The following is a 24,942-nucleotide window of genomic DNA, read 5'->3' as shown; positions in this document are numbered from 1 at the left end:
TTGTCTCCAAAGAAACTCAACGTCTCTCCTTGTCATGTGGACTGGTGGTTTGTTTGTTTGGTTACACGATATAGGAGTACATTTGCTTTGTCAGTCAGCCTTGTTGCTCTGCGTGACATCTCGGTGCATAATAAAACATGTGCGCGTGCATAGGCATGGTTGCTAAATGTGCATTAAACAAAATGATACCAGTTAAATTCATTGGTAAAAGTAAACTTCGTGAGTATGTCGAGCTGTGCAGATGGAGTTGTGCAACGTGAGCTCCTCGTCTTTTCACAACATCCAAGATTGCATAACTGGACACCAGTTTATGAAATTATGACTGACATCTGGTGGCTGACTGAGGGAAAGAAAAGTCTGACTAACCTTTCTACTGTTGTAAAACTGAAAGTCACAATAGTTTGAATTCAGTTATGTAAACATGTTCAAGTAAGACATTCGTGCAGCCAAAGACCTTAATCCATTTATTTCCATTGTCTGACTGTATAATGACAGATAACAGATATAATGCATTTTTAACAGAAAATACACGCAAATGCATTCAAAGTTCCTTAAACAGTAAAAAAAAAAAAAAGTAGTTAACATAAACACTGAACTTGATGTAAGAGTCAATTCACCCAAACTACAGAAAGTAGTATGAACATATTCAGTTGTGCGAAATCGGCACCATTCCTTTGTCTTTAGTTGTTGTTACGCTTTGGATAAAAGCGTCTGCTAAATGACTGTAATGTAATGTAATGTTATACTGCTGGCAGCTATATATCAAAAGTTAAACTATTTAAACAACCACACATTTCTTTTGATATATTTGATCAACCGACTCATTGGCTTGAATTATTGAGATATGGGAAATCGTGATCCTGTCTTTCAGACATGATGTTTGGTTTGTTCTGATAGAACTGGACGAGTAAGATCATTGGATCTGTAGAGCTCCTGATGATCAACCACCTCTTGGTCCTCGATAACCTGGTTCTCAAAGAAGCTGTCTGTGTAGTTCAGCATCTGCTCCACGGCAGTCAACAGCAGTATGTCAATATTCTGGTCCAGCTCCAGCTCATCACTGTAGCTCTTCACTGGCAGCACACAGGACAACGGGATGCCAAAAAACTCACTCAACTCCCGTGCCTGAAAGACGGCAAAATAAATGGACATGGGTTAGAATCTCAACGCCAACACAAAAACAAGTCATTGATTACAGCATCGCTGTTCTCATGATTGTGTTGAGCATCTTAACATGATGATTGTTACCTTCCTCTGGATGTAAACACTGCGATAAACATTCTTTAAGTCTTCTGCCACCAGCGGACAGGCCTCGTCTACTTTAGTCATCAGCAGAATCTGAGGAATACCTATAAGAGAGCAGAAGAAAAGGTAGTAGAAAAGACCAGATTGAAATAGCCGAGAAGATAAAGTCAAAGTTTACTGACCCTAAGATTCATTACAGCAACAAGAGAAATATAATTCAGCATGGGAAAAGGCTAAATTAATTGTTGTACACAAAGAAAACTCTTGTGTAGATGTTGGACGTGTCTGTAATATAACTATTTCAACATAAAAACTAACAAGATATAAACGGTGAAATGGTGGAACCACGATAAAAATAATATTCTTATACTGCTAACCCAGGTTGTTGGTCTTTTTACGGATGTCAGCAAACTTGTCCAGCATTTTTTGGGTGAGGAGGGAGACCTTGCAGGTGTCGACCACATAAACCACACAGTGAATCGCATCATTCAGGGTCGCTTGCTTCTTGAAGCCAGGAGAGTCCATCTGGAGTGGCGTTAAGGGATTAAGCTGAGGAACAAATAAAGCAGAAAGAGAATCATTTGTTATTAATCACTCAACAAAGCATCCCACATTCTTACCACGAAATCAGTTAGATGAAGATGTGGGCAATTAGGTAGATAGTTATACGAGACCTGGTAGCGATCCTTTATGTGACCTTTGAAGACGTTGACTAAGTCCTCAATGTTCAAACCAGCCTCAGCGTTTTCCTCCAGCCCCATTGTGTCACACAGGATCAGAGGAACAAGTCCACCACCTTTCCCTGCCTTGATGGTGTAGGTGCGGAACTGCAGGAGCGACATAAATGTAGTATAATTAGAGCATGTGGAATCCGTTCATATTACAATCAAAGCATGTCAACCTGTATATGAACTACAAAATGTAAAATATTGTCCTTTTTCTCTGCTGTTTTTGTTGCAGGTTATAAGCTGACATTCACGATTAGGCTGCAGCAAAAACAACGGACACAGTTCACCTTCAGCATATCTGCAGAGTATCACAAAGAGTAAAACTTGTGCCAGCACCTGAGTGGTCACACTCTTCCCTGCTGTACCAGCGATGGCCTGGGATGTCATGTTGCCTCGAAACAGAGTTGACGGAGTTGAAGCAGGTCGACTTGCCGGCTCCGACGGGCCCCACCAACGACACTCGGGCTTGTTGGACTGTTTTGATCTCAGGATTATAGCTCTGAATGTCCTTCATCAACTGCTGCCTTCTCCTGGAGGGAACACCAATGATACACAAGACATTTAAGCCTACATCTCTAATACAAGTTAGCTGCAGAGGATTAGTTTAATGGTCATGTTTAATGTAGAAAGATTGAAGGTTTCAAGCGTGTTGCACCTGTAACCACACCCAACAGTGATGTCACAGTGTATCTACACACCTTGGAGTACAGTTCTACATCACTGTAGCAAAGTGAGGAGTTAAATCACTGGAGGTCGACAAAGACCAGACTTTAAGCTGCTGTTAAGTTTCTCTTTAAATTACAAATTAAAATAGGCGACAATCTCACAACAATAATACAAAATGTGTACATATTTTTCTATTTAAAGCAAAGTTAGTCGTAAATAAGAGGTGGATTTAGACACTTGGTTCTTTGCTTTTGCCATTTACTCGAGTCACACCTTTTTTATTAACTGTGGCAAAAGTTGCCAAAGATTTCTACATACTCCGCAGTCCAGCGAATGTTCCTCCACGGTTTGGCCAGAAGATCTCCCAAACCTGCAGGAATGTTCATATAAGTTAATTGAAACATGATGACATATTTTATTCAACACTAGTTTGCTACAGTCCACTTTAATAAAACAATGCCATTCTTAGTCAGTTCATTGCAGAAATGAATCAACACATAAGCTAATTCAGTATAAAAACTTACTTTAAAGATAAAACACATCCTTATCACCACACACCTTCAACTCGATACACTTCAAACTCAGTCAGTGTCAAGTCTTCTCCGTGCATCTCTGCAGCCTGAAAGGTGAAGTTCTCCCCTGGGTTGGACATGATCTTAGCAACGTTCTCATGCAGGAACACCAAGGCACCATAATTCGGACCGGTGGCTTCATCTGTGAAAGCACACTGTCGGTTGATACCTGCCACCCTCAGTGGTTTGCTTCCTCCTGCGCTGAGGCTGTAGAGGGAGGCCTCCTCATCAGAGACTTGAGAGGTGTAGGCCCCGAAGACAAAGCCACCGTCATTGTAGGCGACGATGACAGTGGGCCCCTGTATGTCACAGCGGTTGTGAAAAGCCAAAGCAGTGAAGCCGTGGACGCTGGCTTTGTAGAGCAGGTGAATCCTGACATCACCCAGGAGAGAGAGCAGCTTCTTCTGCTGATCTTCAGACAGGCTTGAAGTAACGACAGGCATGACGACTGTAGGGTAGACTGTCCAAACACACCTGAAGATGCAGCACTATGATTAGATATCATGGTAGAGTTTTCTAACAAGGCATTATCTTCATTACTTAAAAAAGCAAAAAGTGTTGGCATGTGAAATATGATCACTACATATGATGTGAAGTGTCCAAAATCACATGCAACCTCATATAAAATGCATTCAACAAGAGAAATGTGTTTCAAAGGTGATGTCTTACTATCAAGATTACAATGTGAAAATATTACATTAGAAGTTAAAGTTCTGCATTCAAAATGTGAAACTTGAGTGCAGAGTTTTTATCAGACATATTGGCGTGCAGCTGACATATTGTGAATACTGGTGCAAAGATTTCAAAAGATTTAATTGTTGTAACTGGTTGAGCAAGTTTTAACTCGTCACAGGGTCACAAGATAAATCTGCGGAGTTGTGAATTGACTGGTTGGGGAAGAGAAAATGAAAGAGAAAGAGAAACTATTAACTCCAGCTGTCAGATAAATGTAGTAGAGTAGTATAAAGTAGCCTAAAGTAGAAATACTCAAGTTAAGTACAAGTAAAAATTGCACTTAAGTACAGTACATTCACTTAGTTACTTTCCACCACTGCTTAATTTCACAGATGTACCTTTAAAATTCCATGTGAAAAAAACGTGACTGTCACATGTAAAATGGCGTTTGTGCTTTGTTATAGGTATATAAGTCGTAGCTGTACCTAATGGTTGTATTAATTTCCATGATACATCATGTAAACATTACAGCAAATACTGTCAGCATCCCACAACTGTATTTCTTTGTTATTAAGAAGATGAAGAAAAGATGGAAAATGCATCAAAGAGAAAGCGTAAGTATATCGACGGACAAAACCGCACTGATCGATAATTGAAACTTAACCAATGACACATACCGAATAACAGTCGATGCAGTTGAAGGTTATCAAACTCACCTGCAGTAAAATACCTAAAAGTCTTTTGGTAGAATGCAGCAGGCTGCTGTAGTTAAGTTGATCTTTGTTTCTCCGTCCAGGGAAAAAGAATAGCAGCATTGCACTTCAAGGACTCTCAACAGACACGTTTGAATGGTGATGCACATTCTTTATTCATACATTAGTCCCGGCCCCACAACCCACACATTTGGACATTGTTACTGTATGTGTTACTTACAGACAATTACAAAGTGAAAGGTTCTACTTGTTCATCCCATCGCCCCGCTCTGCCACAGTGCTTTACTCTCCGTCTTCATGAATATCATGAATGAAACAACATACAGTACATACAGTATTTTATACATGCGGGACACATAGTTACTATTCACTTTGCTACCTTGTGGTTCAAGTAATTGTCAATCAATTACAGCTCTACTTCATCCCCCCGTGGCCAATACATCATTTAATCTGGCAGCCTTTTGCAGAAGAGTGTAATAAAAAGAAAAGAACTATGACTTCACAAAATAAAACAAATCTCAAGGATAGTACAATCCTATGACAAAAGTTTAACTGTGAATTTATATAATTATAAAATGTCTTTTAGATCATTTAGAGATACAGAAACAAAATTACATTTGTTTTATGTATTTGGGGACGAAGGGGAAAGTGGTTGGTGGCGTCTTTGTGATCTCATGCTTTGGTATTGAGGAAACTGTTGTGTGCCACATTTGTGTGAACTGAGACAATCAGTTGTGATTGATTTACATCCCAGAATATGACACCCGTTCTTGGACATCCAGACTAGGACAAAAGGAAATTTAAAAAAAAAAAAAAAAAAAGAAAAAAACAGTGGACAGACAGGTCTGGAGAGAATACAATGTAATCCATCACATTACATATGTGTGCTTTATTTTACAGATTTGTAATGTCTTCATAATTTCCTGTGAAGGAAAAATCTTAATAATTTGATACTAATTACAGGAAAAGCATTTGTATATTTCCAGAATAATTTCCTTGAAAGAACTGCTCCATTTAGACCACAGTAAATATTCCATTCATTAGTCTTTTATTATTGGAAAATGTTCCCTTTACATGTGTCAAACTGTATGCTGGAATAATTAACAACTATTAACGAATAATATACCTAATTCCAGAAAACTTTCCAGGAAATTAGGGACTCATAAAATACAGTGTTGGAGTGTACCGCAGTCGATTTGATTACAACCATTCAGTAATTTCAGTTTCCGTATCAGGATTACTTTATTCCAAATATGAATGCAATCTAATTTATTCGTATTGACAGAGCACAGCATAGAAAGCTGTTATTAAACTCACTTATGATTTTATGCCGTGCGAAATATTTGTCTACGATAAACTATATTATCATATCCGTCATTTCAACAATCTAAATACATGTCATCACTTTTAATGTTTTTTTTAGAAAGATTACGAGTTAACATCAATTTCTACAAAAGCATTTGCTGTCGGATTCCTGATTAGCATGATTTTAAGCTCCTGTAATGGATTACAATTACAGTACCGTTCCTAATGAGATGATTGCTGTAATGCTATCAAACTTAATCTGGTACTCTAATCCCTGTCAACAGATTTGTTGTTGCACACTCAGATTCAATGATCTCAGATTCAATAATCTCAGATTATCACTCAACATCAGATACATCGCATCTCGTCAGTTTGCTCTGCGGAGATGGCAAGGTCAACAGTGAAGCCACTGAGGCACAATACTTGTTGAAAGCAGGTACAACACACAGCACAGCTCACCTCATGTCTGCTTACAGTGCTCACAACAAACACCTGACCACACACTGGGAACTCTTCATTACAAGTACAATGCAAGACTCTCTTTTTACGATACATACATTATCTGTGCAAATCAGACAAAGATCATTTTTATGAATAAAAGCAATACAATGCGACCACAATGCTTTCATAATCAAACGTTTGCACACTCCTGCCATTTGGGAGTATCTGGACAAGGGACGTCAACTGGTAAATGTGGCATGAAAAGCAGCAAAATGGGCCCTTAAACGTAGCACTACTATCACTCTTCAGTGCTGAATGCATTAATAAAACAAGCCTACACAAAATGCCTTTAACCCCATGTATGCTATATATATTGACTAATCTAAAATCACAGCTTTCATGTGGATCCACACGTTTGCACACCAACATGCTTCTCTTGCAACCAGTGTGATCTCCTCTCCTGTTGTGCACAGGGTCATGGGTTGAAAAAAAAATCATGCAATACTCCCCCACAGGAAGGGCTTTTTGGTGCAAAAGTAGCCCACAAAGAAGTGATTAACCAGTAGGGGAATGGGTGAAAGTTCCATGTTTGTTGTGTTCGTGCAGAAAGGGGCCATATATTCTCTGTAATTCCCCATAATATTTGTTGCTAACTTTCTGTAACTCTGTCTCTTTTTTTCTCTCTACACACTCTTCTATCCTTCAGCTCATATTCACCCTCCGTCGTTGCATCCCCAAGTCTTCAAAACTCTATCTTGCATGCAGGAAAGGTCTCGTCCTGCATGGCGACCGTGCTGTTGGATCCCAGAACGGTGATGCCCAGCTCCTTCTGTCTCTCCAGGGTCTGCTGGTACCACTCCTGCATCGGCACCGACTCGAAGGTAGGAATCACTGTCACCTGCGGATAGACGGATAAAAAGGAGGAAATTTATCTGCAGTGTAGGTTATATTTGACTCCCATCACTTTCAGTCGTTCGTCAGTATCCGTGGCTACAGTCTTCAAGTCATTCATTTGCACACATTAAACTATGACTTCCGTATCTGCAGACAGTCATGCATAGGTTGCAGTTTGGGCTCCAGTTACCAGCAAATTTAGGCACTGGCTTCAGTTTAATTAGTTGAAATCGATTTCTGTATATGTTCTGTATCCACCATTTTGTCTGTATGATCATCTTTGCACTGTCAGAGGGGGATCTATGGGCTCATTCTGACTCTCTGTCCCTCCCTCCCGCTTCCTCAAACCATTGCCATTCTCTTCCTGTCCACCAGATGCCCTCAGACTCACTCACTCACTCACTCACTCACATCTATAGGCACTCCCTGCTGCCCTGCAATAACCCCTTTCCCTCCAGTCACAGTCGCCTGACTTTGCCTGCTCACCTGTCCCCACTTTCTCTCATCAGCTCTGCAGATATTTAACCGGCCATTTTCCACTCACTCCTTGCCAGTTGGTCAAAATTGCAATGCTGGTTTCTTGTCTTCTGTTTTTGCTTTTGAGCTTTTGAAACTAGCTACTGGAACCTGGACCAGTAGCTGCCTGCCTACCTGTATCTGTACCTGTTTCAGGTGAGCATGATTTACTCAGAACCCACAAAACAATGAGTAAAGCATGAAAGAAGAAAACAAATCTGCTTTTAAATTAGGGTCTGACAAAAAACGTATGTGGACTACTGAAATGAAATCTCAAATATACTTTCAGTCAACAGTCTAATAGCTGTTCTAAACTGAATATATAGAGAGCTGAAGACCCACACCTCTTCCAGGTTAGCTTCTATTACATTATTTGTACTGTTGCCTCTATTACTGTATATAGACTTACCATATATTACAGTACACATATTTTGCAACAGTGGGTCTCTTTCTGAAAAGCTAAACTAATAAAAATGTGAGCAACTCGACAGATAAATAAAAAGCAGCTGCAGCTCCCATGACTCTTAGCAGTAGCTTTCAAAAGCTAACAGGACAAAGTATCCTCATACAACAGTTAGTATGATATCTGGTGCATTTTCCTATGAATGTCCAGCAATACAAGCCCCCGTAGTGCAGAAACTGTTTAGGTAACAAAACTACTTGCATACAAATGGATTACGTGGGTTATTTACGAATTATAGTGCATTGCTTTTCATGACTATAACTACAAACAGTGTATGAGTACTGCCTGAATGGCAGTTATTTTGAATTCTGACAAAATGGGCCAATTGTTGTTTTATCTTATCATTTTGATTTGAGATTAGAGATTATTTTCTTGGCATTCAACAACGGCAAGAATCAATCAGTTGTTTGTGTGCTGTCAAAGGCTCATGGGTTCTGTAGTCATTTAAATCTGACAAAAATAATTCTTTATCTGAGCTGAAAACAAGCAGAGCTTATTTTTTTCTTCAGAAGAGCTTATTGCTATATAAGCTAACCACCAACATCAAGTAATGTATGTTTCAATGTACAAGAATCTAATCGTGTGCGTGTTTCTACCTGCATAGTGTCAGGCCAGGACATCTTGGCATCCAGTAGTGCGTCCAGTGTATGCCTCATTAGCTCCTCTTTCTCTTGGCTGTCACCACTGATGATGTAACAGGAGGAGCGAACGCATCTGAAGAAGTCCACACTGACTGTTGGAGAGGAGGCTCCAGAGGGAATATAGGCCAGGTCCACGTACACACTGACTTCGCCAACAGAGGTAGACTTGGAGCCTGTGACCGGGGGAGAGAGGATAAACTGCTGATAGACATTTCAATACAAACCATTGGACACACATCAAGTCTGTAAAGTACTGGGAGTAAGGGGGAAAAGGGAAAGGTATTGGATAAATTCTACAGTATTTAGTATGATTCACGTTTTACACCTCCTACCTGGATAGGGTGAGGATTTTGCTGGTGCTGAGCGGGTGCTGGACGAAGACGTACGAGTAGAAGAGACGTTCCCCTTTGTGACTCCACTTTGGCTCCCTGTCCTGCTTTTACCTGAGCCTGATCTTTGGGAGGCCTCAACCACCTGGCAACAGAAAAGCAAATTTGTACACAAGGTTTTATGTTAGATTTCAATTTAGCCATAATAATAAACATTAATTGTATCCTCAAAATCATAATAATGTTAAAAACTGAACAGGACTAAATACCTAAAGTGGACACAATGTTATACTTTTATGATTCTGTATGGCACGAGGGCACTAAGGCTTGATTCAAGCTACAATATAAAAAAAGTTAACCAGAAATGTTGTCTGAATACTGGAGTTGTTGCAATACCGACATCGCCATCCCTCTCTTGTTTCTCATCTCTGTTGAGAGTGCTAAAGGAGACTGTAACGTTAGCCAGAGCGAGCAAAATGTCAGCAATTTGGCCATATTTCATACTGGAAAATCCCACCAGTAAAACGAGTAGCGACGACTATTTAACACACTGGTATTGGATCGATACTAGCCGATATGCAAGTTCAGGTATCTGAATCTGTATTGGGCAGGAAAAAAAATCTCCTAAATACACATGTGAACTCATGCACCATATTACACAGACTTTTCCTTTATGTTAAAAAGACAAACTCACAGCTGGAGTTTTTTTCCCCCGCATTCCAGTGGCTTTTGCTTTCTTCCCGTTGGCGTCGGATTCAGACTGAGGAACAGGCATTGATGTGTCCGGAGGTGGGGGTAGGGGCGGGCTGTCCCTGAGAGGGGCTGGAAGAGGGTCTGGGGGCAGAGCCTGACTAGAGCGGAGATTATGGGGAGAATTAGACGGCTCACTGCTCGACTCATCCTCATCTGAGTCCAGACATCCATCTGCTGTGGTGGACGGGCAGTCCTCCGTGCAGACGGGGGCACACGACTCACTAGGTGATGCATCCTTGGGGTTGTTGTTGTTGTTGCCGTGATGATGATGTGGAACGAAGGCTCCTCTGGAGGGCTCGCTAGCACACGAGCTGGAGTCAGGCTGTTTAAGATGCTTGAACTCGCAGGGGGAAACCAGACATAGATCCACATCGTGATTTGACGCCTCAAAATTAAGTGAGTTAGGAGCTGGAGGCCGACCCATCTCTGAACCCTGCCCTAAAGATCTTGGAGGCTTCTTTATCGGTAAAGACATCCCAGTAAAATGGCCCCCATTGGAGTGGGAGTTATGAACACTGTCATCCCCCTCTCTCTGACTCAAAGTAGTTGGTCCCTGCTCCAAGGACATGGACAGCGATTCGTCTACTTCTGTGGACTGAGGTGAGCTCACCTCTGCTGGCATGGAGTGTGTAGTGGTGGTGGTGGTGGTGTTGGTGAAAGAGGGAGAGGGGTCTGAAGGTCCCTCTTTAAATGAACCCAAAGAAAGGAAACTTAGTTGCCTCTCTCTTGGGTTTGTGTGACTTTCCGGATTGCTTTTGGACTGCCCCTCACTTTGCTTGGATGATCCATCTGGCTGGTGGTCATCAGCTGACTCCAAGTCCCCCATCTGGGCCTGTAACCTGTTGAGAGTTGCCCTATTGCACCACACATCATCTGGGGACAGACAGTAAGGAGTGTGGCCTGCACTGTTGGGCCGTGAATCAGGGGAGGCAGGCTCTACGGTCTGACCGTCAGGGCTGACAGGGGCCTGGTTCTCTGGAGAGGATCGCGAGGGAGGGCTGTTTCTCAAAGCCCCGTCCAGGAGAGTGTATTCGGTCGGGGTTAAGTCTAGCTGGACTGTGCACTCGTTCTTTGGTGCCTTGTTCAGTGGAGATGGAAATCCTGTAACCTTTGCTGGTTTGGCAGCATTTCCATGCGCATTCTGCAGATCTACATCAGCTTTCTCTCCAGTCCCAGCCTGGTCTTGCGCTCCATTATCACCACTCGCTCCTCCCATTATCCCTGCAGCTTCTTCAGCTACAATACTCTTCTCTTTGCTCATACCTCCAAGGCTCTTTTCATTTCCTGGCTCACTGATTTTTTGCTTTGCCTTATCTGCCTTATCTGCCGTTTCCACCTGCGCCTCACCTCTTTCAGTTTCCTCCGGGAGCCTGAGAAAATCGTCTGTCATATCCTCCGGGGTAGACGACTTGGAGCCACAGGGGTTCTCTTCAGACTCTTTCACTGTTTTTTGATTGTGCTGCTCTGTATTAAAACCCCCTGGCTGTGGGCTTTCCAAAACTCTCCCAGTGTCAGGTTTTGTTGCAGTATTTACATTTACCGTCTTTCCATTATTTGCATCCTTTCCTGATGGTGTTCTTGTTTTTTTCACCCCTGTTTTAGAGTCATTTGTTGCTTCCTTTTTGAGCTTAGTTTTATTTCCATTCTTTGGTTTGACAGGGAGAACATCATGTATCCCCTGATTGGTCCTCTTAAAACCATTCTCCTGGTTATTCCCAGGCTTCTCCTCCTTTTTCCCATCCTTCCTTCCTCCTTTCTTTGAGGTATTATTCTCAGACAATGCTCCTCTTTGCTTCACACCTGTGTCTTTGATTCTGGTTTTATCAGCATCTCTTGAAGTGGGTCCATTTAATGCTTTTCCCTTTTCCCTAACCAGTACCTCCTTTCCCTCTTCTTTAACTCCTGACTCTTTTCCATGTTTGGGTGTTGACTCCTTCCCCTGTGACCTGCCGCTGTCCTGGTTCTCTGTCTTCTTGGGCTTTCTGTCCTCCCCCAGTCTCTCCATGTCCCCAGTGGTCACTGTGGGTTTCTGGAGGAAGGCCAGTCCCTTTAGCTTCTCAAGCCCCAGCAGCAGCTTTGCCTGTGGGGTAACACCAGGAAACAGCACCCTGACTACCTTCTCCTGGGGACACGCTGGGTGCCACACCAGCAGGGCAGACACTGAAGCCAGGGTGGTGAGAGGGAGAGTTTGGGATTTGGATGCTGATGACACTGCGTCAGGCCAGTTATGCATGAGTGTCTGGTACTCCTGGCTGTTTTTGCCAGGGCTGAGGATATATAAATCCAGCTGTCCCACTCCCATCTTCTGGAACAGGGTTAGCGGTTCAATGGGAACCCCTTGCGGGCGAAACAATGGCTGTGGTCTGATGTCTAACTTCTTTAACAACTGTAGGGTTAGGGCCGCCTGGTGTGTGCTCTTCAGTACATTATCCACACCTGACATGAGAAGAATGACAACTTAACTTGATGACAATCACTCACATTAGAAATTACTTCAGTAAGTTTTATTGCATCACTCACAAGGCTGTTCATCCACCTGCAGCCTGCTGGGGGCGTTTAAGAACACGACTCCAAGCTCTGGGGAGATTAACCTCTTAGACGAGTCATCTGTTCAGATAAAAGAATATTAAGACACGGAGACAAAAGGGGAATTTGAACACGAAAGGGGTAAAGATGAATACACACACATCCCAAACTTTTTTTTACTTTTTTTTTCCCCGTTAAAAGTTTTTCCTTATCCAAACCAAGGGTCTACCGACACAGGTGGACATCTGGTAAAACGACTGTGTAGTTTGAGGCTGAGGCAAATTTGTGATTTTTGGCTTTACGATTGAATGGACTTGACTTCTTACCTTTGATATCAGAGCTCAGCTCCAACTCAGCCACCTTCCTCTCCAGGAAGACGTTGACCCCGAGGAGGTTTTCTGTCCCAATGTGCGTCAACAAAACGGCATCAACCCGGTCGAGGTGTCGGACCAGCTTCCAAAAACAGGCCTGAGAGTCCGAGCCGCCATCCACCAGCACCGTGAACCCGTTAACGGCAAAAAAGGCACAGTCACCGCGGCCAGCGGGGAACACGTAGCAGCAGGGGCGGGACAGCTTGAGAAAACCCACGGTGATGGGAGGAGGCAAGAGGTCAAAGGGAGATGGAGGGGAAAGAGTACCAGAGATGAGGGAGGTGAATTCCCCTAGAGCCTCCATGGCAGGCAGCACCTCTGGGGGATTGATGTGCAGCGTGAATGGCTGGTTCCCCAAGAGAGTCTTCCTCCACTGGCCGATGTTGGGACAGCCGAGGGTCAAACTGAGTTTGGAGGAGGCGGCAGAGCTCTCTTGATCTATGAACTACAATCAGAGCATTTTTTTTTTTTAGATACTTTAGTATACAGGCCAAATGATGAACCAGCTGGGCCAATGTTAATTATCATAAAATAAATAAATACAATATTAGCTGTTTGTTGATTCTCAAATATTAACATCGGAGTCTGCCTAAATCCAATATAGGTCAGCTTCTCTTCCCCATCTTGATGACACGTTTGTTTATATTTAACGCAGAAGCTGCTGCTGATGATTTCTGAGTTTAGCAGTAAAATAAACTATGAAACAATTACTCAATTCAAAGCAGCTGAAAAAGCATCCAAACATTTATTGGTGCGGAAAATAAAAGCCAGAGAGACACTTTGTCGTACCTGCTCTGTTAGTATTTGTTTCAGCTGCTGTGGTGAGAACAGTCCTCTGTGAAACAGCAGGTCTCCACTTTCCTCCACGCTCTGACCAGCCAAGATTAACAGCTTATGGGCCGATTCCCTGGACAGCAGAGCAAACACCTGACCAGGACAGACAGAGATGGTAAGATTTTTATTTTTCCCCATAATCAACTGTAAAAGAAAGGCTTCAGAGACAAATAAAATACAAGGAGAGTGAGAATAATCCATAACAGGCCTTTTGAGCTCAATCAGCTTAAAAGTAACTGTTTTAACAATTTATTTATCACATTTGAGTCACAAGCAAAAATAGTATTTAGCTTTTTAAATGTGATCATTTTCTGGTAAAACCTTTTTTAATATTATTGCCAATTAAATATCTTTGGTTTTTGGACTGTTTGACAAAAGACGCCGTTTGAAGACATGAACTCTAAATAATCACAGGTTGAACCTGTTGTGAAAAAACAAATGCTGCGGCCCTCATTACAATAATATGAGAATACTTCAGTATATTTGGACTATATATAATCATATGTAAATCATGAGACTATCAGAATTGAATCAAAATAGAAGCAACAAAATCATTTTTAAATCCAATCTGAACTCGGCATCACTGCATCACGATAACACCTGGCTTGGTTCACTATTATTCAAGAACTCCCAAGTATTTTTGAAAGAGTCAGGATTCAACCCCTCACCTCTGAATGAACCTGTTCCTGAGATGGACTGATCAGCACCTGAGTGTCCAACACTCTGGTACTGTGGCGCAGACACTTCTGCCCTGAGGAGGCAGAGAAAAAACAGAGATTAGAAATGAAGGGACAGACAGGCCGACAGCCAAGGGGAAGATAACAAGAGCTGAAGTCAGATCTGAGCAGGGGGCAAGAGGCCAGAGGCAAATAGGAGCGGAACTCAAAGAAGTCAATTTAAAAAAAAAAAAAAAAAAAAAAAAAAAAAAAGCGAACTGGGATACCCGGGCGGGAGATTGACTCCCTCAACGAAAAAGAGGAAGGAAGAACTGCTGAGTCAGAGGGACCGTCTGAGGATGAGATGCCAAATTAACTCAATCTGCAGTGAATATCCAGTCTGAGGGGAACTGGATGAACCTTTGAGGATACAGAGGGAACACAGCCAACTGGAAAATAATGACTCAAATAATTACCAACGTTTCTTTAAGTCAGAATCAAAAGTGGTTGCCATTCCTCACTGGCTCACCGGTTTGTGAAACAGCAGCATGCACGAGTTTAAATGTGAAACATTTTTGTGATTCAAGACAATTTGTGAATTAAATTGGCTTGCTTTCTTGCCGAGACTTGGGTGAGAAGATCAATGCCTGACTCGCGTCTGTGTGCTAAATGTGATGCTACAACCAGTAGCCGGTTAGCTTAGCTTAGCATAAAGACTGGAAATATGGGGAAACGGCTAGCCTGGCTCTGGTGCAAAGATAACAAAATCTGCCCAACAGCCTCTGAAGCTAAAACAAAAGGCCTAATTGTTTTACAAAACCCTAAAATAACATGTAAGCTCAACCATTATTAAAGGATAAGTAGCTGCAGTAATATTTACCACATAGGCAACCTTTGGCTGCTATTTGGCCTCCCTTTTTTTAATTTTTTTTTTTCCCTGGTTGTCCTTGGCTCTGCATACTAAAAGGCTGCATACAGAAAGAGAGGTGGCACAGCTTGGTTACAGTTCTCCATTGTTTTTTGTTCGACAGGCCCACCCATGTTTAACAATCACTCGACTGCGCCTCTACTTTCCTTCCTTCCTTCCTTCCTTCCTTCCTTGTGGACCCTAGACCAGTCGAACTGGAGAGTTACCATGAGCACGTGGCTTTCTTCGCGATAAAGGGTCAAATTAACTTATTATTACTGACCTGCACCCTTGAAAGACGCCGTGTGTTGGGAGAGAAACTCTTGGAGATAGAGATTCAGGTTACAGGATCTTAAGTCGATGTCCCATGACTGAATACCTGGAGACATAAAAGATACACTGTCACATGGGGTAACAATCGGTTTCACTCTGTCAAAAACAACATAAGGGTCCAAATATTCACAAAACACAGTGTGAAATTTGTACATTTTCTAGTAAACTGTGGTGGGAAAATTATTTTGCCCGCTGTTGAGTCTTTTTAAGCTGAAATGAAGAATATTGTCAAACATAACTTGTCTTTCAAAAGTATTTATTCTCTGGCCAGAGAAGAGGCACAGTTACACAGAGTCACTCGGACTCTGTAGAAGTGTGCACTCCAGAAGTAAAAATCACACAGAGTTATATACAAGAGTGATCAAGGGTTGGGGCCTGTGTACTGGAACATCCTGTTTCAGGCCGTGCAGGCCATGGTAGTAAAGTATAAGAGGTGCTTTATCTGTGTTACAACAGACACACAGACATATATGTTTTATCCTTAAGGCATAGGACATGTGAATATACAATAGGTACTTGTTATCCAACACAGAGAAGAAGAGGATATGGGGGCAGACATTCAGCTGCTGCATGGATCACAAGTCTCATGATGCAAGCATATGATAGACTGCATGTATCACAACAAGTAAATAAAACCGTTCTACTCATAAGAATATCAAGTTTCTATTACACAAACAGCAAGATACATTTCAGCACGTATGTTAAGTTCAGAGCAATAGTACAAGCACTTAAGCATTTAGACAATATACTAAGTAGAAATTTTCCATTACAAAACTCAAACACCAGTGTATGTCGATTTAGGCATTTATGCAAGTATAAGTGCAAGTTGATAGGAGACATTTTTGATTACACTGAAGTAATCCATATAAGTATTGGACATTTAAAAACATTAAAATGGTAAATATTTCTCATTCTATTTTTTTGCCGCAAATCATGAGTAACGTCTAAATGGAACAGATTATTAACTGGAGTCTACATGAAGACCATCAAAGGTGTAATAGTTAAATGTTGTCAAAATTCAAACATATGGTTCTTTCTTTTCAATGTGTTGGGACTGAAACTTTTCATTACAAGAAAATGGAAAGGGGTTGAGTTGGGTCAAAAATATTTCGTAAAACTGCACCACTAAATTTACAATCATAAGAAACCTAAAGTAGAATCATCTGATAGTATCAACAAAAACTGAAAACTCATAAGCTTTGTGAAAGTGTTCACATTGATGGCAGAGCAGCTGTAATCAAGTGGCCAGTGAGGGTATTACACAACAGATAAGAAAGAAGAAAACCATTTGGTGATTTTAACTTTAGACTATTCTTTAGATGAATAAACCATTTAAATACATTGCCAAAACCTTTAAAAAATGCCTGATGTCACACTGCTGAAAAAAAAGGCTGTTTTTCTTATTTCATGAAAAACTGACATTTTGGAGATGCAGCCATGAAATGTTTATAGGCCTAAATGATAAATATCTGTATCTGTCTCGTGTTTCCGCTGTTCCCTTATCTATCTACAGCCTGTATGCACATAAACTGTCTGCACTCAAATCTGCATTTATAGCTGTTTGCTTACACAGTACAACACAGTCTGTCTACCACTGCCTGCAGTCTCCACAGTTACAGCTGTACATTAGCACACAAAGGTTATGGCACATCGTTTACAAGTGGCTATGTTGGACTGAATATTCGCCATGCAACATTTCCCCCAAAGCTTCTCCTTGTATAACGATATACTGAGAAAAAAGACAAACCACCCGCTGCAGACTGCTTTTAATTATAATGTGCCCAGAGGGGTGAGGTGATGCTGATTGTGGAGTATTGCCAGATGACGCATCCTCCGATCAGCGGGGTGAATACAATTACATAAACACTGCAATGGGGTCAGTGTAGCATCCTCGATGATGATTCAGTCGACGAGAACTTGCAGGCTTCTGAGTATTTTATCCAAATATAGAGAAAAGCAAAACGACATGCAGCAAGCATTAAGAGGCGTTGACGTAAACGTACCTCGTTCAATCTCCCTGCTGATGGGTCCCGTCTGTCTGAGGTTTGCGGTCCGTCCTACAATGATGAGCAGGGAGTATTTGTGGAGGCTCAAGTCGGGGTTTGCGGTCGCGGCGCGCCTCGACTCCTCCTGGACCTCCCTCTCCGACACCCGGCTGGACGCCATGTTGGAAACTTGCTCTTGGATGTGATGTCATTGAAAAATCCTGACAGCGCTTTTTATTGCAGAGAGAGATGACAGCTGGTGTGCCGGAATGCAGTCGTGCATTGTTGAATGTTTAGAGGCGGCATTATTGATGACGCGTGGCAAAAACGAATCAATATATATTTTCTTTATTGTCGTCCCATAAGTGTTTTTTAGTGCTGTAATTGTAATCAAAAGCAATTTTCCAACAAGGATTTTGCGGGAAAATGACGATCCTCTAGTTTCAAGACTACAATTGAGGTGGTGCATTTTATAATACTGCATACTGTAACCCCTCGTTTGTATATAACAGTACAACAGATACACAAACACTTGGATATAATTTAGTTTATTTATTGACCTTATCTTACAAATGTGTTTAGAAATCGTTGCTTATAGCTTTGCTATCTCCCCCATAGCAGGAACAACAAACACAATTACAGGGGTGAAAATAATTTATGACAAAAACATACAAAGTATTTCACAAGATGCCACAATCCCACACAAATAACTTCCACGGTGGAAGAACACGTTAGATCTATTCAAAACATAACGTAACATTTTGTAGTCTAAATTTGTCAAATAAAAACATCATTTATAATCACATATGTCATTAATTTTTCCCATTATTTTCCTTCACAAACATTTGAGAACATAAAAGTTACAGGTAGTACCCCGGGGACAGCTGCACAGCGTGCCAATGCGCGCGCCTTTACGCACGGCGCACGGCTCCCCGGCGTCACACTGGAACGACAAAAGCAACATAAATTCATGAAAATAGGGATATTGTTGTTCACTCGTTTTCTTGATAAAAAAAAAACTGTGTTTCAAAAGTAATGGTCATACAAAAGTCAGAAGGTTATGCGTATGCATTGATTTCCATGTTCAAACACTTATTTCAAAATACATTTTATGAACAGGACAAATCCTCGTCAAATATGCTCTGAGACACCAGAAATCACATCTACGAAAATCTTCTATTTTAGCATATTTGTAGATATTATAAATTCAATGAATTTCACAAACATAGACTTTTTCAAATGTATTTATAAATAAACATATTCTGTCCTGGAAATAATAAACTAATTAAGCAGTTTTATAATATCTTACACCTACCGAAGGCAGCCAACCATGCTTTTTCTCTAAGGGCATATCTTTGCTCCTCAGCTTCTCCAAAACTTCTTGCAACGCGTCAATCTGCAAAGAAATGCCAAAAAGTAAAATATTCATCAAATATATTAAAACTTGACACGTGTTCATTTTGAGGAAAACTCATTCTTTAAATTTAAAAGATCAACGTTTTCTTTTATGCGTGTGCTATTAATCTTTTTGTAAGAGAGTCACTTTCTCGAACAATGTTTATTTTTGCGCATCGTTCAACAGCCTTCATTCATCCTGCTGACATTTCACATCCAAACCCCTGGTAAAATCTCTCACCAGGTCTTTCTCCTGTTGGGTTTTCAGAGGGAAATCCAACGAGCGCGTCTCCATGGAGGAGTCTTCTGCATGAGCGAGCCACAGGTAGGCGCAGCAGCAGGTGACCGTGAGGAGAGCCCGAGCGCCGACCATGGTGCTGACACAAAAATTGAAGCAGTCTCTTTTTGGCGAGTGGAGAAAAGTGGAGTGGGAAGTCTGCGGTTGCTCTGTGAAGGTTTGGACGTCTTCTGTAAAGGGACCCCCTCTTTATAGGCGCTTTACGGCTGCTGTTGACATCAGCCACCCTCTGAAATATTCATGAAAGGTTTCGACACTGGTGACACTGCTCAGCACCTTTTGTATCTTTAGAGGAAGGGGCCTGACAGGATGAAATCAGGGAAGGTTGGAAGGTGGATTTACATTTCACAAAACATATTTGATCACGTAATTTATTTGCTGAGTGGGAATTAAACTTTCATCACCATATTCCAATCTTAGTTCAGTTTGAAATCTCAATCTATGGTCTGCAAAGTAAGCCTTTTCAGTTCAACACACATCTGACTCATTCATGAGTCATTTTGATGTGTCAGAATCAGGCTGAAATCCCACCACATCATAAAAGTTACACTTCGGAAAACTGTAAATCTGTCAAATCCAATCGGAAAAGAACGCAGCCCAGTTAGGTTTTTATCTTAAACATGAAATAGTATTGACTACCTCTTGTGGAGGGTAACTTTTAGAAACATTCAATTTTTTGCTGCTAATCTATTCTGCCTATCTTCTCTTGTCACCGCTGTTCAATTAGACTGAAATCTGACCTCAGGTTAACCCACATTGACACCAATCTGTTATCAGGATCCAATTTCCTTTTGTAGGAATAACCTTAACTGCCCTCTAGTGTGTATGTGTGTGTGTGTGTGTCTGTGTGTGTGTGTCTGTGTGTGTGTGTGTGTGTGTGTATGTATGACCCCATGTCAATGACAATTCTTCCATTATATTGATCCAATCTCTCATTCTCTTATATTGAGACAATCTGTCTCCTGAAAAAGGCTAAGGATCAAAATAAGGGCAGTGGTCAATATATGAAGCCTATGACTCATTCAGGTTGAATAAAAGCAATTTAAAAATATTTCGAGGTTTGGGGTGTTTGGCACAGTATTTATGTGTGTTTGTATATACACAAAATACACAATGTATTTTAGCATTTCAATTATTTTACAGATATATGATTATTCTGAAATGTGTGTGTGTCTGTGTAACTTTCATTGCATTATATCACACTGTCATGACAGATGCACTGGGATCTCATTACACTGTAAAGTATAATCACAAGAGTATATTTCTATTATTCCATTGCTTTCCACAGCAGGTCACAGAGCAATTTCGTACCATTTATTAATATTAGGCCATAGTGTGGTGCCAGGATGGTCGACCATTCAGCAGAATATCTATCGGAGGAGAAAATTACAAAACAAATTTTAACTGAACCCTTTCGGAGAAATTAACACAGACAAGCCAATATTTATATTAATAGAAAACAAATGATTATGTTTTACTTCCCTGTAATTGTCTCTATTCATCTGATTATATCACTGTCTTCCTGTTTTATGTTAACGTTTTATGCCTTCAGGAACTGATGGCTGCTGTTGTAGATGCTCACCCCTGCCGCAGGGGGGCAGCAGCACACTTTGAAGTGCAGCTCGTGATGCTAATAATGAGACAACCGGAAGTGTACAGTGCAGCCTACAAGCAGCTAGCACTGTTGTGGAAATAGCTCTCAATCTAATTATTCCAACGGTTTGTTCTCCACGTTGGGTTTCCAGCAAAAGCAACAATGTCTGAAAGAAAAGTATTAAATGTAAGTATATGAACGATGTGCCTCTTTTGCAACGGTTAAAACAGTTAACGTTAGCCCTATGCGCCAAGCAGGCTAACGTTGGCTTTGAAGCTAAGTGTACTGGTAATAACGAGGATTACTATTCCGTAGTGGTTTGCTAGGTTTGTTTCAACTGTTCATTTGCGAAATCTTATGTACATAAGGTGTCAGCTACAGTCACTTTCTACAGGAATCAACCTCCATTGTTACTACTGCTACTACATATTTACTGTTAGTTTTAATACATGTTTCCCTCTTTTCAGTTACTCACGTTTGTGTTTTTTTCTTCCACAGAAATACTACCCCCCGGATTTTGATCCAGCCAAAATCCCCAAACTTAAACTCCCTAAAGATCGTCAATATGTAGTCAGATTGATGGCTCCATTCAACATGAGGTTTGTGTTTTTCATCCACGCTCCACATTCTCACACAGCTGGATGATGTTTCATTACATGGTTAAAGGAGCTTGTTTTCAATGCACAAATACAAACAGCAGTAGTTGTCACATATTTACATCCAGGATCTCAGAACAAAGTTCCAGTAGCTTGATAGCCTCATTGAATAGAATAATAGTTGAGTGGAGAGGAGAAGGGGGTATCGCTTGGGAAATTAGATGCTCTGTCCTTCCACCCAGGGATCCGTCTTTGTCCCAGAAAGCATGTGTTAGAAAACATCAACAAATCAAAGCCCGTTATTCCTCAGCCAACATGTACAGAGATTCTGATACATGTACGTTGAGCTACAATTGGTCCATAATATTGTCCCTGCTAATGTAATGATCTGGCTCTGATTCTGAATATAGTTTTAAGATCGCAGTACAGTCAAAGGAGGTTGCAGCTGGAAATTTTGTATGCCTCTGTTGACAACAATACAAATTGCCTTAATGAAGGCCTCGTAAAACTAAACTTGTAAATGGTTTCTCTGTATTTTTCAAGTTGACTGAGAAAGTAAGGATCCCGCTGAGCCCTCTTGGTAAAACACTGTTAATGGGTCACGTGACTGTGTTCATCAGCATTGCCTCTCTGGTTGTTTGCAGGTGTAAAACATGCGGAGAGTACATCTACAAGGGGAAGAAGTTCAATGCACGTAAAGAAACTGTGATGAATGAGCTGTACATGGGACTTCCCATCTTCCGTTTCTACATCAAATGTACTCGATGCCTCGCTGAGATTACGTTTAAGGTGAGAGTATTCAATGCACTGATTGTAGCTATGATATTTAATGATTTGATACAAAACAAATACTAGTAAGTAAAGGTAATATATAGAGCTGTGTCTGTGCTATTTTGTGAACGAGACATCTCCAGCATTATGGATAAATTAGTTTCTCACACTTCCTTATGACATGTTGTGACTACAGACTGACCCAGAGAACACAGACTATGCAATGGAGCACGGTGCAACAAGAAACTTCCAAGCAGAGAAACTGATCGAGGAGGAGGAGAAGAGAGTCGTACAGGAGAGGGAAGAAGAGGAACTGAACAACCCCATGAAGGTCAGTGTTTAAATGCAATTTCCTGTTATTATTTTTAATTGCCAATAGGAATGAAGAGTTGATGATTTCCCAATCCTCTAAAAGGTGTTGGAGAACCGCACAAAGGATTCCAAGATGGAGATGGAGGTGCTGGAGAACCTTCAGGAGCTGAAGGAGCTGAACCAGAGGCAGGCTCAGGTGGACTTTGAGGGAATGATCGACCGGTACAGAGACCAGGAGAAGAGAGACAAGGAGAGGGAGAAAGAAGAGGATGAGCGAGAGACAATGTGAGTGAGGGAAGTTTATATAGACAATGGGTAGTTAAAGAATGTTTTTCAATTGTACATTTAAGTCATAAAAATGTGTTTGCTAGAATCATTTAGATATCAAACACTGACGGACATAAAGAATACATAACAAATGCTAACAGATGCAACTTTGATCTCTGCTTATGTTTTTGAATGGGTTTTATTATATGTATTCCTCTTCATATCAGTGGGAGCTCAGAGCAGTAGTCATTAAAAACCCAATTAAAACTGGATGCGTTTATTGTTTCACAGAGAGATGCTGGATCGTGCCCTTGTGAAAAGAATCCGAGACTCGGACTCTGATTCAGAGAGGGAAGAGGAGAGCAGCAGCTCCGAGTCAAAGAAACCCAGCACAGACAAACCAACAGACATCCTCACTACAGTCAAACCCACAGAGTCACAGGTACGTGTGACCACTCACATGTCTAGTGTGTCCCCGATTCAGTGAATGACAGCTTCAAGTATCTGTCAAGGTTTCTTTTAACATATTTCAATTTAAACCCTCAATATTTTAGTCCTGTAGCCTGAAATCCTTCATCTGAGAGCTCATTGTTCCTCTTGCTCCTTCTGGTTCGTGCAATATTTAACAAACGATGCCCAAAAATAACCACATCTTGTTTTGTATTCTTGATGAACTATTGCTGTCAGTGTGAAGCTCGGTTACAAAGTCATCGTGTTTCAAGTGGCGGCTTCACAATAAAGTCACCCCGGGTTTCACTGGTTGAACACTTTAAACTGTTTCTTAATACCACTCCAATATGGCTTAAGGAGAGCGAACCATGAAGCTGGATTGTACGCATATATTGTACATCTTAAAGAAGCCGTCCTATGAGCAGGAAGTACTAGATTGTTTCATGCTGTGTTTCCACAGGGAACCTCAGCTGGAGGAGTGAAGAAGGCCAAGGTGGAGAGCTGGGAGAGGAGTGTGGGGACGCTGGGCGGTAAAGGGGCACTGGGGTCTCTGGTCGTGAGAAAGAAACCAGCGGTGGCTGTCAACAAACCCAGACCAGTGGCAGCAGCTGCTGCTCCCCTTTCACAAACAGGTAACGCATCAGTATCTCCTACATCTTATATGAAACTCTTTTATAGCCTCTGCTGAAATCTTTAGTTCCTCTCTTTGATTTATTTCCTTTGTCCGTTTCTGTTCCCATGAGCACCAACTTATTTCTTTTTGTACATTTCCAGATTTTATTTCGTTGCTTGTTTGCGTCTTTCATCAAAAGTTTGAATATGATTTGGAAGGCACGGCAATTGTTTCTCTTGTTTTACAGATTCAAAGGCGTCTACGGCTGACTCCAACAATGCCTCCAAGCCTGTTACCACACAAAATGGGTCATCTTCTCTCAGCCTGCTGGGGGCGTATTCAGACAGTGACAGCGATGACAGCGAATGAATAGAAGATGCTTGGGATGTCTTTTTGATTTGAGCGACGGACACACAATTGTATAAATGATGTATGAAGAAATATAGGGATTTGGACCATTTTTGTAATTGCTGCACAGAAATCAAAATCACGTATAAACCAGTTTGAGGGTCTATCCTATAAATATCCTTTCTCTAAAGAAGTGACTGATAAAGTGTTGGTGGGCAGTCATTAGCAGGGATTTTAGTCTGCTGTTCAAGGACTTTCCTGAGAATTTTACCTTGAAAAAAATAGTAATGTTTTCTTTTTTTGTGAGTCAAATTTGCCCTATGAAAATATCAGGTGTATATTTTAGTGTTTATTAAAATCTGTTTAACTTCAACTCCTTGTCCTTGACATGCTTTGATATCTTGCAACACCTCTCTTTTGATGCTATGTAATTTAACATTTGTGTGGACCATTAAATGTGATTTTAATTATTCATTCATAAATTTCATCTGATTTCTATTAGAGCTGGGTGATGCAATGTTGATAGTATGATATCTGGGAGTTTGCTTGTTGGTACGGAGCTGTAGATATTCAATATTCAAATAATGCATTAATAGCATCGATGTCTTGTCTTTTCAGGGCCTCTTATACAGCTTAGTGGTTTTCTATCATTGCCATTAAAGTTAATGCCTATAAGGTTGTCATATCTGCATCAATATGTTATTATATATCAGACCACAAGAAGACACATCAGTCTGAATTACTC

At 41.1% G+C, this 24,942-nt stretch overlaps 3 protein-coding genes and 1 pseudogene across 4 annotated transcripts; 1 reads left to right on the top strand and 3 right to left on the bottom strand.

The window, feature by feature from the left end:
* Window positions 1-867: 867 nt before the first annotated feature.
* LOC116383872 (interferon-induced protein 44-like) lies at window positions 868-3,654 on the bottom strand (annotated as a pseudogene).
* A 1,874-nt stretch (window positions 3,655-5,528) lies between these two features.
* LOC116383850 (microtubule-associated protein 1S-like) lies at window positions 5,529-17,854 on the bottom strand. The gene is made up of 10 exons (XM_031848001.1): window positions 17,572-17,854; window positions 15,519-15,614; window positions 14,341-14,423; window positions 13,628-13,765; window positions 12,794-13,283; window positions 12,462-12,548; window positions 9,883-12,377; window positions 9,192-9,333; window positions 8,815-9,032; window positions 5,529-7,243 (listed from the first exon to the last, which is right to left on the bottom strand). The coding sequence occupies exons 1-10, from the start codon at window positions 17,732-17,734 to the stop codon at window positions 7,088-7,090; spliced, it is 4,068 nt and encodes a 1,355-aa protein (XP_031703861.1). The 5' UTR covers window positions 17,735-17,854; the 3' UTR covers window positions 5,529-7,087.
* yju2 (YJU2 splicing factor homolog) lies at window positions 17,459-24,872 on the top strand. 2 transcript variants are annotated; one of them, XM_031848048.1, is made up of 9 exons: window positions 17,459-19,403; window positions 20,799-21,026; window positions 21,339-21,439; window positions 22,081-22,225; window positions 22,404-22,538; window positions 22,623-22,804; window positions 23,078-23,228; window positions 23,697-23,868; window positions 24,097-24,872. In XM_031848048.1, the coding sequence occupies exons 2-9, from the start codon at window positions 21,003-21,005 to the stop codon at window positions 24,216-24,218; spliced, it is 1,032 nt and encodes a 343-aa protein (XP_031703908.1). In that variant the 5' UTR covers window positions 17,459-19,403; window positions 20,799-21,002; the 3' UTR covers window positions 24,219-24,872. The 2 variants fall into 2 exon arrangements, with proteins under 2 accessions (XP_031703908.1, XP_031703907.1); XM_031848047.1 differs by lacking the exons at window positions 17,459-19,403; window positions 20,799-21,026 and having other exon boundaries at window positions 21,033-21,439.
* LOC116383897 (cocaine- and amphetamine-regulated transcript protein-like) lies at window positions 18,190-19,422 on the bottom strand. The gene is made up of 3 exons (XM_031848077.1): window positions 19,190-19,422; window positions 18,869-18,949; window positions 18,190-18,496 (listed from the first exon to the last, which is right to left on the bottom strand). The coding sequence occupies exons 1-3, from the start codon at window positions 19,319-19,321 to the stop codon at window positions 18,389-18,391; spliced, it is 321 nt and encodes a 106-aa protein (XP_031703937.1). The 5' UTR covers window positions 19,322-19,422; the 3' UTR covers window positions 18,190-18,388.
* Window positions 24,873-24,942: the final 70 nt, after the last annotated feature.

This window comes from Anarrhichthys ocellatus, unplaced genomic scaffold, assembly GCF_004355925.1.
Source record: "Anarrhichthys ocellatus isolate YVR2014 unplaced genomic scaffold, GSC_Weel_1.0 scaffold7, whole genome shotgun sequence".
Taxonomy (NCBI): Eukaryota; Metazoa; Chordata; class Actinopteri; order Perciformes; family Anarhichadidae; genus Anarrhichthys; species Anarrhichthys ocellatus.
Note: the sequence above shows the minus strand (reverse complement) of the source record. Positions and strands in the feature narration are given on the sequence as shown.